Raw genomic sequence first — 16,053 nt, 5'->3', positions numbered from 1 at the left:
GAGGCGGTGATGGATCCGTACGGAAGTGTGCGAATATCAGGATTAAATCTACGCCAGCTGCTTTAAGGCGACTCAACACCAAATTTAGAATAAAGCCAAGAAGACAGAAAGCATAAAACTATAACTTCATTACCGAACTTCCGGTTGGGCCGTTCAGTCCCAAACTTCCGGTTGGGCCGTTCATTCCTGAACTTCCGGTTGGGCCGATGGGCCGTTTTTCGCCCTCCCCATCCTTCAGAGGCTTTCCTGAAGTTTGGGGGGGGGGGTGAAAATGGCCTCTCCCGGTCCTCTGGGAGGTTGAAAAATCAGCTGGCTGGCGCACATGTGTGCCAGAGCTGACAGTTGGCATACCAGCAAATATGGTTCTGTGTGTAGCCATCACAGCTATACCATTTCAGACAAATGGCTGTCCAATTTCTTCTTAAAAACCTCCAGTGATGAAGCCAAGACAACTTCTGGAGGCGAGTTGTTCCACTGGTTGTTATCACTGTCAGGAAATTTATCCTTACTTCTAGGTTGCTTCTCTCCTTGATTAGTTTCCACCCATTGCTTCTTGTCCTGCCCTCAGGTGCCTTGGAGGATAGTTTGACTCCCTCTTCTTTGTGGCAACCCCTGAGATATTGGAAGACTGCTATCATGTCTCCCCTGGTCCTTGTTTTATTAAACTAAACATTCCCAATTCCAGCAACTGTTCTTTACGTGGTTTAACCTCCAGGCCCCTAATCCTCTTTGTTGCTCTGCTCTGCCCTCTTTCTAGAGCCTCCACATCTTTTTTAAATTGTGTGGCCTTACAAAGGCATTACAAGTGGTATTAACGCTTCACATGATGTTGATTCTATCCCTCTGCTTATGCAGCCTTGGACTGCATTGGCTTGTTTGTGGGCTGCCGCACTATGCAATATTAAACGTAATAATTTATGAACTGTAATTTATTAACTGGAGAGTAGGAGAGTAGGAGAGAAGAAAGGAGGGAAGGAAGGAGGGAAGGAAGGAAGAAGAAGTAGGAATGTTGTAAGATAAGATGGAGTTATGGGATGGTAAGAAAGTAATTTCAAGTATATTGTCAACTGTAGGGGGAAAAAAATTAATTTCAAGTTCATTTGGTTTTAGCACTGGATGCTATTTGATAGAAAATGCTACGTAGTAGGTTTTTACTGTATTTGATTTACTGTGTTTTTCTTATTTAATTGATAACATACAACAGTCTTTGATTGATGAAAATGACTTCTTGCTGAATAAATACATTTTGGGCAAAAAAAATATAATAATTTATTAACTGTAAATACCTTCTGACTCCCAGAGACTCTGAGCAGTTTACAAATTGCTAAAATACTTTTCAAAACAAGACCACACAAAACGCATTTGTGCCAAAAAAAAGGGGAAAAAACGCCCATTGGGTAAAATGGATTTCCTTAATGAATGCAGCTTTTCCTTAAGAACTCTTTGCTTAACAATATCTGCAAACAAACTTTAAACCAGTGTTTCTCAACCTTGGCAACTTGAAGATGTCCGGACTCCAACTCCCAGAATTCCCCAGCCAGCATTCGCTGGCTGGGGAATTCTGGGAGTTGAAGTCCGGACATCTTCAAGTTGCCAAGGTTGAGAAACACTGCTTTAAACCATCAATTCTGCCCACGTAATACCTCAACTTACGAGGTATGTAATGACTTGCTCGCAAAGGTGTTTTTTTTTCAGGAGGCAACTGGACTTTCTTGTTTTTTTTTTCTTTTGAAGACATTTCACTTCTCATCCACGAAGGTTCTTCGGCTCTGACACGATGGTAGGGAATGGAAGAAGCTTAGGGGGGAGGGGGGGATATATATTATGTGCTAGATTTTAAAGTAACGTGATTGCACTTGTATACTGTTGCTCTTTAATTTCACTGTAAAAATAGGACAAGCTGAATATATTAATAGATTGTAGAAATACACCGGAGGGAGGAGTAGAAGGATAGAAGAAAGAGGGGTAGCGAGGGTGGGAGAGAGGACTGGAGGGAGGGGGAGGAGGAAGGGAGGGAGCGTATCCGGAGAGAGGAGTGGTAGAGGGGGAGGGGAAGTAGGGTAGAGGGGAATGATGGAGGGAAGAAGGGAAGTTGGAGGGGGGGCGAAAGAAAGGGTGTATGGAGGGTTGAAGAGGTACATTGGGTTTTTATTTTGGGGGGTATTGCCGACAAGAGGGATGGCTGTGTTTATTGTGTAATGTTATATGGGCCCGGTTATGCACAGTATATATGTGACTGTATGAAAAAGAAATGGAAAATAAAAACACATTTAAAATAAAAATAAAAAAAGAGAATAAAATAAGAAAAATAGAAAAAAAAGAATATAGTAAAAAAATACAAAAAAAAATACAAAAAAAAAAACACCTAAAAAACGATAAGGAAAAAAAAAAAGCAAAAAACAAGGAAGTCCGGTTGCCTCCTGGAAAAAATAAAATAAAAAGCTCCTTCGGGACAACTATCACTTGGATGACTGAGGAATCTCTACAGACCTATGGAATGACTTCCCATCATAATTCCAATTACCGTATTTTCCGGACTATAAGACGCACCGGTGTATAGATGCCCCAAGATTTCAAAGAGGTAAGTAAGAAACAAAAAAGTTTTTGTCCTCCCCGGCCTTCAGAAGCCCTCTACAGGCTTCAGCAGGGCTGGGGGAAGGCAAAAACGCCCCCGTTTTGGGGGGAAACGGGCAGAAAACAGGCCATTTTTTGCAAAAATGCCTGTGTTTTTGTGAAAAACGCCCCATTTTTCACCCATTTTTCGTAAAAATGGGATGTGGGGGTGGGGCTTTGGGAGGACAAAAATGGCTGTATTCGGTGTATAAGATGCACCAACATTTCTATGCTCTTTGGGGGGGAGGTGTGTCTTATACTCCCAAAAATATGGTACTTCTAGTTTCCGGCCAAAAATGCCTACGGCATAAAATGGATTCATTTAATGACCTTCCTTAAAAACTGCTATGGTCACTTAATTGCCACAAAAAAATGTCCCCAAAAAATCAGGTGCAGCCACATAATGCCTCTTCTTACAATTGCAATGACATACGACCATAATTCCAGGTTCAATTACAGTCGTAAATTGAGGAATATCTTTATAATGAAAGTAGGACATGAATGAGAGTATGTGGAGTGCCTAATGGGTACAGCTGGTCCTCGATTCACGATGGTTTCATTTAGTGACCATTCGAAGTTACAACGGTACCGGGAAAAGTAACTTATGACCATTTTCATACTTACGACCATTGCAGCATTCCCATAATCACGTAATCAAAATTCAGGTGCTTGGCAACGGACTCATATTTACAACGGTTTACAGTGTCCCGGGGTGATGCGATCCCCTCTTGCGACTTTCTAACAAGCAAAGTCACCGGGGAAGCCAGATTGTTACTATGGTAATTTAACAACCGCAAGGATTCACTTAACAACGGTGGTGAGAAAGGTCGTAAAATGGGGCAAACCCCATTTGACAACCGTCTCGCTTACCAACAGACATTTTGGGCTCATCAGGGGTCATAAATGGAGGGTTACGTGTTGTTCAGCATTGAGCCGAGGGTAAAGACGCCTGATGTCCCCTTAATTATCTGATGCCCTTGTGTGACTAAATATAAAAGATCTGTTTATGGTGATAGCAGGAGGTGTGTTGGAAGAAGATTCGTGTGGTTTTTATCAGATAATGCAATGCTGTTGGCTGGCCCCAGGATCTACAATGAATGATAGGCAGTATGATGCAACAAAGAGGAAGGATTGTAAAATTAACGAAGCAAAGTCCAAGGCAGTTGAGGTTTTGCAAGAAGAATGGTGTGAATGAATGCAAGTTATACACAAATATACAAGCACACTAAAAAGCAGAGACCTCCCCCTGCCAACAAAGGTGTGTCTAGTCAAGGCTCTGGTTTTCCCAGTTGCAATGGATGGCTGTGAAAGTTGGACCATAAGGAAGGCTGAGGGCCAAAGAATGGAGGCCTCTGAACTCTGGTGCTGGAGAAGACTCCTGCATTGAGTCCCTTGGACTGCAAGGCCATCCAACCGGTCAGTCCTAGAGGAGATCCACCTTGACTTATAGAGTGCTCCTGGGGGCTGGGGAGGGCAGAAATGAGCAAAAATGGGCCGTTTTTTTGCTCGATTTTGCTCCCCTTAGCCCCAGGAGTCCTCAATTTATGACCATTCGTTTAGTGACTGTCAAAGTCACAACTCTATAAGCTTCCTAATGCCCTTTTTTGGACAAAAACTGGGCTATTTGTTGCTCATTTTTGCCCCCCCACCTTCCCCGCCGGAACACTCTACAAGCCTCCTAAGGGATATTCATGCCCTTTTTTTGAAGGAAAAAAAAACTGGCTCATTTTTGGGAAGTTTGTAGAGTGCAAAAACTTTTTTTTTTTATTTGCCTCTTCAAAACCTTGGTGCGTCTTATACTCCGAAAAACATGGTAATTCCACTGTGCTACTAATCCAATGCTCTTCCGAAGGCCAGATCCTGAAGAGGAAACTCAATGGCTTTGGCCACCGAATGAGAAGGAAGGATTCCCTAGAGAAGAGCCTCCTGCTGGGGAAGATGGAGGGCAAAAGAAGAAGAAGGGGACGACAGAGAATGAGGAGGCTGGATGGAGTCACAGAAGCAGTCGGCATGAGGTTAAATGGACTCCAGCGGATGATAGAGGACAGGAAGTTCTGGAGGAAGGTTGTCCATGGGGTCGCGATGGGTTGGACACGACTTCGCAACTAACAACAACAACAACAAATTGATAGATAGATAGATAGATAGATAGATAGATAGATAGATAGATAGATAGATAGATAGATAGATGATAGATAGATTGATAGATAGATATAGAGATATATATTTCCAAGATACAGTAAGTAAATGAATGAATAAGAGCAAGGATTGGTTGCCACTTTTTTCAGTGCTGTAATCACTTTGACAGTCACTAAACAAATGGTCATAAATTGAGGACAACCTGTGAAAGGAATTATTTTGGTGGTAGAGCAGACAGATGCAGGAAAGGGATTTAAGCAGAAGGACCATCACTCAGACATGGGACGATTGCAAGAGTCTTGGGTTGAGGAGGGGTTGGGCTAAATGACCGCCGGGCGGCTGCTTATCCGGTTTCCAAGCAGGGGTGAGTTCCTGCCAGTATACCTTTTAATCCCAGATGTTGAGAAGCACCATTTCCTTGCCCCATTGATAACACTGAAAAACATCTTGCTTTCCAGCTGTTTTCCTGCAAGGGGCTTCACAGCAGAATGCATGCTGCTCTCAGGCGACTTCCTTTCCCTTTCGCAACAACACTGTGAGGTAGGACGTTGTATAAACCTAGCACGATTGAGCCCCAGGAGAGTTAGAGAGCTTGGCCACATTATGAACCTTCGTCCGAATCTCCATGAATCTAGTTGGGCTCCCAAATCTTGCATCACATGGTCCAAAATGAAAATGGCTCTCGCAGATCCATGCACAGATCAATGCGAGCCATGCACGGGGAAAGTAACACCTTTCCGCTAGGAATTCCCTGGGCCCCCTCGGCAACCTATGGAGAATCTTACCACCCAGCAGGAGGAGGTTATTAATAAATGACTTAATGTTGACAATTTCTCCTTAACAGCCTGGTTAAATTAACAGCAACATACATAACCACTTCACAGTTCAATGCCAGTCGCAAAATGTTACCAGTTGTTATTTGCAAATCCAGAGGGGAAATTGTTGTTCCCCTGAATTTGCAAGCCTGGGGAGGGGGGGGGAGGAGGAGGAGGAGGAGGAGGAGGAGGAGGAGGAGGAGGAGGAGGAGGAGGAGGAGGAAAAGGAAATGCATGAGGTAAGGGGAAGAGGAGGAGGGAGGAGAAGGGAGGATAGGTAAAAGGAGGTGGAGGAAGGGGAAGTGGAGGAGGAGAAGTGGAGGAGGGAAAGAGAAGGAGAGGAAGAAGAGGAGAAGGGTAAAGGGGAGGGGAAGGAGGAGAAGGAAGAGGAGGAGGAGGAGGAGGAGGAGGAGGAGGAGGAGGAGGAGGAGGAGGAGGAAAAGGAAATGCATGAGAAGGTAAGGGGAAGAGAAGGAGGAGGGAGGAGAAGGGAGGATAGGTAAAAGGAGATGGAGGAAGGGGAAGTAGAGGAGGAGAAGTGGAGGAGGGAAAGAGAAGGAGAGGAAGAAGAGGAGAAGGGTAAAGAGGAGGGGAAGGAGGAGAAAAGAAGAAGAAGAGGAGGAGGAGGAGTAACAGAAATAATAGATTAAGAGTTGGAAGGGACCTTGCAGGTCATCTAGTCCAACCCCCTGCCCAAGCAGGAGACCTTATATCTGCCTCTACCTAGTATCGAACTCACAACCTCCTGACTGTGAGGCAACAGCTCCACCTTAGGAGGAGGAGGAGGATTAGGAGGAGGAAGAGGAAGGGATACAACTGAAAGATGAAGGGGAAAGATTGGAGAACGGATGAAAAGGGAGGAGGGAGAAAGGAAGGAGAAGCAGTAGAGAAGGAAGAACAAGGGAAAGGAATGGAGAAGGAAGGGAAAGAATAGAGAAGAAAGGGAAAATGGAAAGAGATGGAAGAAGAGAAGGAGGAATGGAAAAAGAAAAGGGGAAGAAATGAAGAAGGAAGAGGATAAAGAGAAGGGAGGGGCTACGAAGAACGGTTGCAGGATCTGGTTTGGCCAGTCTAGAGAAAAGAAGAATTAAGGGTGATATGATAGCAGGATTCCAGTATTTGACAAATAAGATGGGATCAAATTATTCTCCAAAGCACCAGAAGGCTTTGGACAAGAAACAATGGATGGAAACTAATCAAGGAGAGAAGCAACCTGGAATTAAGGAGAAACTTCCCAGCAGTGAGGACAATTAACCAGTGGAACAGCTTGCCACCGGAAGTCGTGAGTTCTTCATCACTGGAGGTTTTTTAAGAAGAGACTGGACAGTCACTGGTCTGAGATGGTACAGGTTCTCCTGCTTGAGCAGGGGGCTGGACTAGAAGACCTCCAAGGTCCCTTCCAGCTCATTCCTTTCTATTCGACTAACAACCATTCATTTAGTAACTACTGCTCCAAGTTACAACAGCATTGAAAAAAAAGTGACAGCTTTTCACACTTACGACTGTGGGAAGTTATCATCCAGCCCTCTCCCAGAAAAATGAAATATCCTAGGAAATATTGAAAAGGCAGAATATTTCTCTGAATGTGAAAAGAAAGAAACATGCTTTAAAAGACAGAGTAGCTCCCTGTAGCTTCCTGCCCATCCACACTTTGTCAATAGGCCATTGAGAAGGCCAGGCTAGCCCACTTTACATAATAAAGACTTCCCCACTGCAGCTGTAGGGGGAAGGGATATTACTCAACTCTCCACATGGCATCTGAGAACTCATGCCTGTATTCAAAACAGCCTAGAGAGTAGCTCCCTGCATGGCCCCATGGGAGTCTGACAACCAATCAGAATACATTTCTTACACAGGAACAGGAAACAGAGAGGTTGGACTAAAGAGGTTATAAAAAGCCTGGTAAGCCCCTCCTTCAGCCCTTCTCTTCTTCTCCACCAACACTGAAGCATGTGATCACCTTTTCTGTTCAGGGCTCAAGCCATGTGGTCCTGTCCACCATTAAAACCATCTTTCCAAGCAGCCTCCATGTCTCCAGTGTCTTTTTCCCCACTTGGAGCTGAACCCAGAAGGACATTTCTTCTAACACCACCATGATCAAGTAATCAAAAATGCAGTCACTTAGCAACTGCCTCGTATTTATGACGGTTGCAAGGTCCCAGGGTCTCGTGACCCCCTTTGGTGACCTTCTGACAAACCAAAATCAATGGGTAGTCTGGATTCCCTTAACAACCGTGGTACTTAATTAACCTCCATTGTGGTCGTAAGTTGAGGACAACCTGTAAAACTTTTGGGGTGCCATCACCTCGGAGAGAGAAAGGGAGGCAGAGAGCTGTATTCCCCCCCACAAAAAAAGAGATCCATCAAGGAGAAAAGCAAAACATGATTTAATTTACATTCGACACGGAAAGGAAGTGAACGCAAGGCAGCTAATTACCCATATATCTAATACTTCTCTGGTATTAAAATGAGAATTCAGTGGCAGCCCGTTGTGAATTTATGGCCTTCGGTTCTCTGAACTGCCTCAGGCTGCAGTGTGCTTGATTATATTGTAGATTTCATTTTCCGCAGCTTTTGTTTTTTAATTGCATACATCGCTCTGCGTCGTGCATCAAGGGAAGGACTACATGAATTGAATAAGCAAACAAACAAATTATGCAAGCAACCCCTGAGGCTGGAGCTGTTGTGGCTGGCCAGCGGCCAGAAGAGCTGGCAGCAGAGTCGGACAGTGAGGAGGTTGGGGAGGAACATGGGCCAGTCCTGGAAGCTGGGGAAGGCTCGGACGAGGGCTCTGCGTCGGAGGCAGAGAGGGGGCCAGGGCCATCTGGCAGTTCTCAGCTGCCTTCGGAGTTAGACAGCAGTGAGGCAGAGGAACAGCTGGAGCCTGTTCCCAGTGTGCGCCTGCGCAGAGCTGCCAGAAGAAAAGAACAACTCATAAATCAGGGTGGACTTGGAAGTAAAGACACAAGTGAAAGATGATTGGCCCCTCCCATAGGACATAAAAGAGGAGCGAAAGGGGAGTGGCTTTTGCAGGAAACAATTCGTTCGATCGGTCCTTCGTTAGATTCGTTTCAGGAGTGTGAAGATCTGTCCTTGAATCTCAGAGACTCTGTGCCAAATCTTTCCTTGCACAGCATCTCATTTAGAAAATATTCACATGGCAGATTTCCAACATAGATAAGGTCTGTGGCCATAAATTCACCTTTGAAAGACTGTTTTCCAGGCCTTGCTGAAGGGGAATGAGAGGAATTCACATTCATTTAATAAAAGGGGTTTTGTTGGGACCAGGATTCTGCCTGGTGCTTTTTGGGGAACCCTCGGTCAGAACAGGAGCCTAGGTTTCTGGGGATTTAAAAAAAGGGCCTTCTTACATTTTCTAGGATTTCTTCCTTACTCAAAATAGCATCAATTAAAGAGGGGTGGAGGGTTAATCACCAAATGTGGAGAAGCTGCAAAAATGTCTTTTAAATAAATAATACACTTAGTCTTCAAGTTATGACTGCAATTGTGTCCAAAATTTCTGTTGCTAAGTGAGACATTTGCTAAGTAAGCTTTGCCCCATTTTACGACTTTTCTTGCCTCCGTTGTTAAGTGAATCGCTGAAGTTGATAAGTTAGCAAAGCTTGGAAAACACTGTTTCAGAGGCTCACTCTCTGTTGTCACTTTTTAAAGGCTCCATTTATAAAAGGACATTCGGCATGCTCCGTCCCGTGCGCAGTCATGCGCACACATTCATGCATGTTCTGGCTTGGGCACTTGGTGCTGGAAAAAAATTGCCATCACTAGTCTAATTGGTTTAAAAAGCGGCTGGATGATTTTGGGCCAATCACTCTCTCTCAGCCCAACCTACATCCCAGGGTTATTGTCCTGGGAAAAATAGCCGGAGGAAGGAATATTCGGCATATTCATTCTCCTTGAATTATTTACAGAAATAATAAAGACAGGGTTATCAATTAAAATAAGCAAATGTTGTGAAGAACTGTTCGTGTGAAATCTAAGCTCCAAATATAGCAATTATTCATTTTCAGCTAGAATCCTTTGCTCTTCAAACATTATTGGGCCACCATTTGTCTGAAACGATGTATTTTTTTTTCCTTTTTTGAACAAAAGGTTGGACTAGAACACCTCCAAGGTCCCTTCCAATTCTTGTTATTCTGTTAGAAAGACAATCAGCACAATCTGCTACTCTGCCATGAAAACATTTTAACCCACCTTGTTAAAGTTTAAAAGCACACAAACACAATACGTGCAGAAACATATGCAGGGAGAAAATCTTCTATTGACCTCTGGCTTAAATACTCCTCAAACACGGCGCATTTCAACAAATGACAAATGCTCAGTCGCTTAAAGGCCACAGATCTTTTACCGGTTTGCAAATTTGCAAATACAATACAATACAATAGCAGAATTGGAAGGGACCTTGGAGGTCTTCTAGTCCAACCCCCTGCCTAGGCAGGAAACCCTACAGGCAAATGGCTATCCAACATCTTCATAAAGACTTCCAGTGTTGGGGCATTCACAACTTCTGGAGGCAACTTCTGTTCCACTGATTAATTGTTCTAACTGTCAGGAAATTTCTCCTCAGTTCTAAGTTGCTTCTCTCCTTGATTAGTTTCCACCCATTGCTTCTTGTTTGACCCTCAGGTGCCTTGGAGAATAGTTTGACTCCCTCTTCTTTGGGGCAACCTCTGAGATATTGGAAGACTGCTATCATGTCTCCCCTGGTCCTTCTTTTCATTAAACTAGATGTACCCAGTTCCTGCAACTGTTCTTCATATGTTTTAGTCTCCAGTCCCCTAATCAGTATACCTGATACTCCAAGTATATTTTTGGTCAGGTTTCCAAAGGATACCCTAATCCATTCATGAGCCTCGAGCCAAGTTTCAAAAGAAACTTGCTTTTATGAGTTGACATTTTTAACTAAAGCAAAATCTACAATTGCCTCAAAGTTTTACATTTAGGAAGGAAACATCAAACTCGTGCTCAATCCCGACAAGACCGAGTGGCTGTGGATGCTGCCCCCGAAGGAGCTTTCCTAACAACTATACCATTGTAATTTCAAACAGTCACTAAACAAACTGTTGTAAGACGAGGACTACTTGCAATTGGATAAAATTTGCAGGGGGAGAATTGGGAGCTCCCAACTGAAGACAGATATAACCAATCCAGCACATAATTTCTCCAAGATCCTGTGTTGAGATCCCCAGTTGCTTTAATTTAGCATTTCTTTCCTTTGAAAAGTATTGGGCGAAGGGTTTAGATAATAAGATGACATGCAAAAAACAGATGTACGAGTTAGTCCTCGACTTATAACAGTTCATTTAGTGACCATTCAAAGTTACAACAGCACTGAAAAAAAGCGACTTATGACTGTTTTTCACAACTTACAACCTTCGCAACATTCTCCAGCGATCAAAATTCAGATGCTATTCATATTTACGACCGTTGCGGTTTCCCAGGGCAACGTGATCCCCTTTTGCGACCTCCTGACAGGCAAAGTCAATGGGGAAGCCAGTTTCACTTAACAACCGTGTTACTAACTTACCAACTGCAGGGATTCACTTAACAACGGTGGCAAGAAAAGATATAAAATGGGGAGAAACTTACTTAACAAATATCTCACTGGTTCCCAACAGAAATCTGGGGCTCAGCTGTGGTCGTAGACTGAGGACTACCTGTATAATAATATTAGCCACTAAGCAGTGGTCAATATTAACCGCAATGGCCCGAAACAAGCCATATTCACACCCCAAAACTGCAAACTGGATTGGTTCATTTTAATTAAAATTAAACCAGAAAGAACACAAACTATAAAGCAGAGCAAGGTCTGTATTTCCTCGTGGAATTTAGTGTCTTATGAGTCAGTTGAAGTTAACACAGCCCTTGCAGGAAATAATTAAAGAGATGCAAATCAAAATCAGGCATGAGATGAGATGAAAAGTTGCAATTGGAAAAGGAGCCAGATCTAATCTGGTTCAATGCCCACCGGAGCCATTTGTGAGGGCACGCGGGGCGTTGCCCTGTCAGCTCCAGGGTGCATGCACAAGCTGGCCAGGTGACTTCGGCCTTCTTTTTCGGCTGCTTCCCCGAAGCCTCCGGAGCGTGAAAAATGGCCCAACGCGCAAACCGGAAGTCCGTTTCCAAACTTTCTGAGCCAACATTTTGGTTGCTAAGCAAGAGCATTGTTAAGTGAGTTTCACCAGTTGGCGACGCCAACCCAGTCACATGGCACGCAAGCCACTCCCACCTGGTCACATGGTTGGCAAGCCACTCCCACAAAGCAGGCCACACCTACGGAAGAGGTTCTAAAAAAGTTTGAAGCCCCACCACTGGTGGGGCTGAAAGAGAATGACTGGCCTTAAGTCACCCGGCCAGTTTTTCAAGCCCAAAGCCGAATTAGAACTCGGCACCTCCTGGTGATTGGACCAAAGTCACTCAGCTGCCTTTCATACCAGGGACTAGAACTCACCATCTCCTGATTGGTTCAAAGTCCTCCAGCTGCCTTTCATGCCTAAGGCGAGACTAGAACTCACCGTCTCCTAGCCTGGCACCTTAACCGCTAGACCAGTGTTTCTCAACCTTGGCTACTTGAAGATGTCTGGACTTCAACTCCCAGAATTCCCCAGCCAGCAAATGCTGGCTGGGGAATTCTGGGAGTTGAAGTCCAGACATCTTCAAGTAGCCAAGGTTGAGAAACACTGCATTAGACCAACCTGCCTCTCCAAAACATCTGAAGGATGCCAGTGTGCCCATAAGGCTGTTAAAGCAAGAAATAAAGTAGGCGAGCTGGGACACTCTAGCAGAAAATTCGATGCTCCAAATCAGTGATGGTGAATCTTTTCGGCACTGAAGGCCCAAACCGTGACGTGCATTCATGCAGGTGTGCATGCCAGAAACCCAGAGAGCAGCTGGCTGGCTGTTTTGGGGGCATTTGGGGGGACATTTTCAGGCCATTTTTAGGGCTGTTTTCAAGCTGTCTCTCAAGGCCGTTTCAGGCTGTTTTTTTGAGCAGTTTTTGGCCCCAAAATGGCCGAAAAATATCCCCCCCAAAAGGTGGGTTTTCTGGCTGTTTTTTTATGCCATTTTTCAGCGCTCTGAAAAAAGACCAGCATGCGTGCTGGAAACCAGAAGAGCAGCCGGCAAGGGCGTGTCTGCCCACAGAGAGGGCTCTGCGTGCCACCTCTGCCACGCACAGGTCCTCCATCACCACTCCAAACGTTTCCCTTTCAATTGTCTTAATTCTTCCGCTGGTCAGAAACACTTGGCTTTGATTTCCAATTAAAGCAGGCATTCAGACATTTGAAGAACTACAACGGGGACGGGGGGGGGGGAACACTTCCTAAGGCCACAGGTGGCACACGGAGCCATATTTGCTGGCATGGCAGTGCTCAGCTCCAGCGCGCATACATGCGCCGGCCAGCTGGTTTTCAGCCTTCCAGAGGGCTGGGGGAGAGGCCATTTTCGCCCTCCCGAGGCTTCAGGAAAGCCTCCGGAGTCTGGGGAGGGTGAAAAATTGGCCCAATGGCCAACTGGAAGTTCATTCCTGAACTTCCGGTCAAGCCGGTTTTTGCCCTCCGCAGTCTCCGGAAGCTTTCTTGAAGCCCTGGGAGGGCGAAAACAGCTTCCCCCGGCCCTCAGGAAAGCCTGGGGGGGGGCAAAATCTCCCATGCGCATTGGGGAGGGTTGTGCGCACATGTGCAGGTGGGCAGGCACACGTGTGCCTGCGATAGCTCGCGCGGACACACCATTTTGGCACACCTTTAGAAAAAGGTTAGCTGTCACTAACGATATTGGGTGTACCAAGATACACCCATGTTACACCTATCCTCCGTGAGCTGCACTGGCTGCCTATCCGTCTCCGAGCGCGTTTCAAGGTGCTGGTTATTACCTTTAAAGCCCTACATGGCCTAGGACCCGGATATCTGCGAGACCGTCTTCTGCTGCATACCTCCCAACGGCCGATAAGATCACACAGGGTGGGCCTTCTCCAGGTATCGTCGACCAGACAATGCCGTCTGGTGACCACCCCCCGGGGAAGGGGCTTCTCGCTGCTGCGACCCTATGGAACGATCTACCCCCGGAGATCCGGACCCTTCCCACTCTCACGGCCTTCCGAAAGGCTCTTAAAACCTGGCTCTTCCGGCAGGCCCGGGGCTGTTGACCTCATGAATGAGGTCCAGCCCCGCCTAGATTGAGTGTATGGTGTGACCTTTTAATTCTGCTTTTATTCTCTCGATTTTTAATTTTTATTTTGGAAGTGTGTTTCTGTAAGCCGCCCAGAGTCCTTCGGGATTGGGCGGCCTATAAATTTATTAAACAGTTAAACAGTTAAACTGTCCTAAGGTGTCACTTTCTTTCTGCAAATCGCTGTCACCTGCACTTCGGCTGGGAGGAGGGGAGGAAAGTGAGTGTCATGCTTTGATCAGCAAGATACGGCAGGACTTCTGGGCGACTCCTCAGCCAGGGGTGCCCCCCCCCCTATATCACCTGACAGCACAATGGGGTAGAAATAAAGGCTTTATTTCCTGTCTTCTCTCTCTCCTCTCTTTTCTGGAATTATTTCCAAAGAGAACGGCGTCTTTTAAAAGGACCCTACAAAGAGTAAAAGGGAGGAGGGGGGGTCATTGTTCTCCAGATTTCTAAATTCTCCCTCCCTCCAACAAAGGGGAAAAGAGGGGCAGCCCCTCGAGAACAATGGTGCTGTTTCCTTCTATTTAACCCACCCACCCCCCATTAACAACCTCCGGATCTCTCCGGTTCTCCCCTGTTTTTTGCAAGAAGCCATGGGGCGCCTCCCACCCACCCATAGAGGGAGGGGCACACCTAGATTTCTCCAGTCAGTAATATTCTTCTTCCCCCCCCCCCCTTCCTGGTCCCTATATGCACCCCAAACCTTCCCCTATCCATCCTCCGAAGCTTTGTCTGCAAGAACGCAGGGCCCACGGCTCAGAGAAAGCCAGCTCTGGGTTGCCTGGAGTGGAGTGGGGGGGGTACGTTGTTAAGATGGGAGGGAGGGATGTCAGAAGTCTCCCTGGAAGCCTTAGGGCCTTCTCCCAGCGGAAAAGAGGAAGGAGACCCCCCACTCCCCTCCAAAAAAGAAGGATCCATCCTCCTTTTCTGGGTTTTTTTTTGTTCTTTCTCTATCCGTTGGTCCTTCCACCCTCCCTCCCTCCATTCATTCATTCCTTCGCTCCTTCTGTCTCTGACATTCCTTTCTTTGTAAATGCTCCTGTTTCTCGCACACACCCCTCCGCACAGCTATTTTTTCTTGATTGTAAATTTTAAGCACAAATATAAGCAGTAAAGTCAAAACAGGAGGACTTCCTAAAATTCCTTTGACATTGAAATACAGACAACCACACCAATTGGTAACAGCCTCCTAAATTGAAATAACAAAAGAAGCACAGATAAGAAATTGGGGGGGGGGCGCTTCTTCTTTAGGCGTCAGGCATAATGGTTTAGAAAGGTATAAATTGTATTACTTGAAGTCTGTCTTTGCGCTCCTAGTATTCAAGCCATGGGGAAGAATCTGGGGGGCCGCGCTTGCAACTGCTTATTCAATTTCTTTGCAATAAAAACTTTTGAATTGTGAACCAGACTCGTCTTTTGAATTGTGAGCATAAAAATTGGATTTTAATATCTCACAATCTCTCCCTCCCTTCTCTCCAGCTCCCTCTCTGCCTTCCTTCCTTCCCTTCCATCTTCCTTCCTTCTCCTGTCTCTCTTCCTCCCTCCCTCCCTTTATTTCTTTCACCCCTTCCTTCCCCTTACCTCTTCCTCCCCACTTCTCTCCCCCTCCCTCTCTGCCTTCACTCCCACCTTCCCCATTCCCCTCTGTCTTCCTTCCATTCTCTTCCTCCCTCCCCCTCCATCTTCCTTCCTTCCGTCCATCTCCCCTTTCTCTTCCTCTTTGTTTCTTTCACCCCTTCCTTCCTTCCCATTCACTCTTCCTCCCTCCCTTCTCTTCCCCTCCGTCTTCCTTCCTTCCTTCTCTTATTCCCTTCCTTCCTTCCTTCTTCCTTCCCTTTCTCTTCTTCTTTACCCTCTGTTCTTCTTTCTCTTCCTCCCTCGCTTCCTCCCTTCCAGCCTACCTCGATCTTGTCCACGCTCCGGGCGCAGCCCACCACTTTCAGCCCGTGCTGCACCAACGCCCGAGCCACGGCCGCTCCGATGCCCACCGAGGCGCCCGTGACCAACGCCACCCGGTTCTTCCAGCGCTCCATGAGCCCCCGAGCCGCGCCGGCTGCCGGCCCCTGCGTGCCTCCTTGCCTGCCTGCCTGCCTGCTTGGCTCCCTCCCTGCCCCGAAGCGCTGGAGCCCGTCCGGCGAAGGAGGCGGAGGAACCGACCGGCGCACTCGCCTGCCTGCCTCCTTCTCCAAGGGCAGCCTCGCCCTTCGGCTGGCGAGGGAAGCCGGCAGGAGGCGGGGAAGCGCCCCGGCCCCCTCCCCGGGCAGGGTTGAAAGTTCCCCTTTGCCTTTGGCCAGCG

At 46.4% G+C, this 16,053-nt stretch overlaps 1 protein-coding gene across 1 annotated transcript in view; it reads right to left on the bottom strand.

The window, feature by feature from the left end:
- DHRS11 (dehydrogenase/reductase 11) overlaps positions 1-16,053 on the bottom strand; it is a 37,039-nt gene extending 20,986 nt beyond the window's left edge. Inside the window, exon 1 of the mRNA XM_087717123.1 lies at positions 15,659-16,053. Within this exon, the coding sequence (XP_087573249.1) occupies positions 15,659-15,790 (132 nt within the window). The 5' untranslated portion in view covers positions 15,791-16,053. The remainder of the gene's footprint in view (positions 1-15,658) is intronic.

Source organism: Thamnophis sirtalis, unplaced genomic scaffold, assembly GCF_051295495.1.
Source record: "Thamnophis sirtalis isolate CommonGarterSnake01/CBP01778 unplaced genomic scaffold, rThaSir2_p1.2 scaffold_6, whole genome shotgun sequence".
Lineage (NCBI taxonomy): Eukaryota > Metazoa > Chordata > Lepidosauria > Squamata > Natricidae > Thamnophis > Thamnophis sirtalis.
This window is presented reverse-complemented; position numbering and strand designations above follow the sequence as displayed.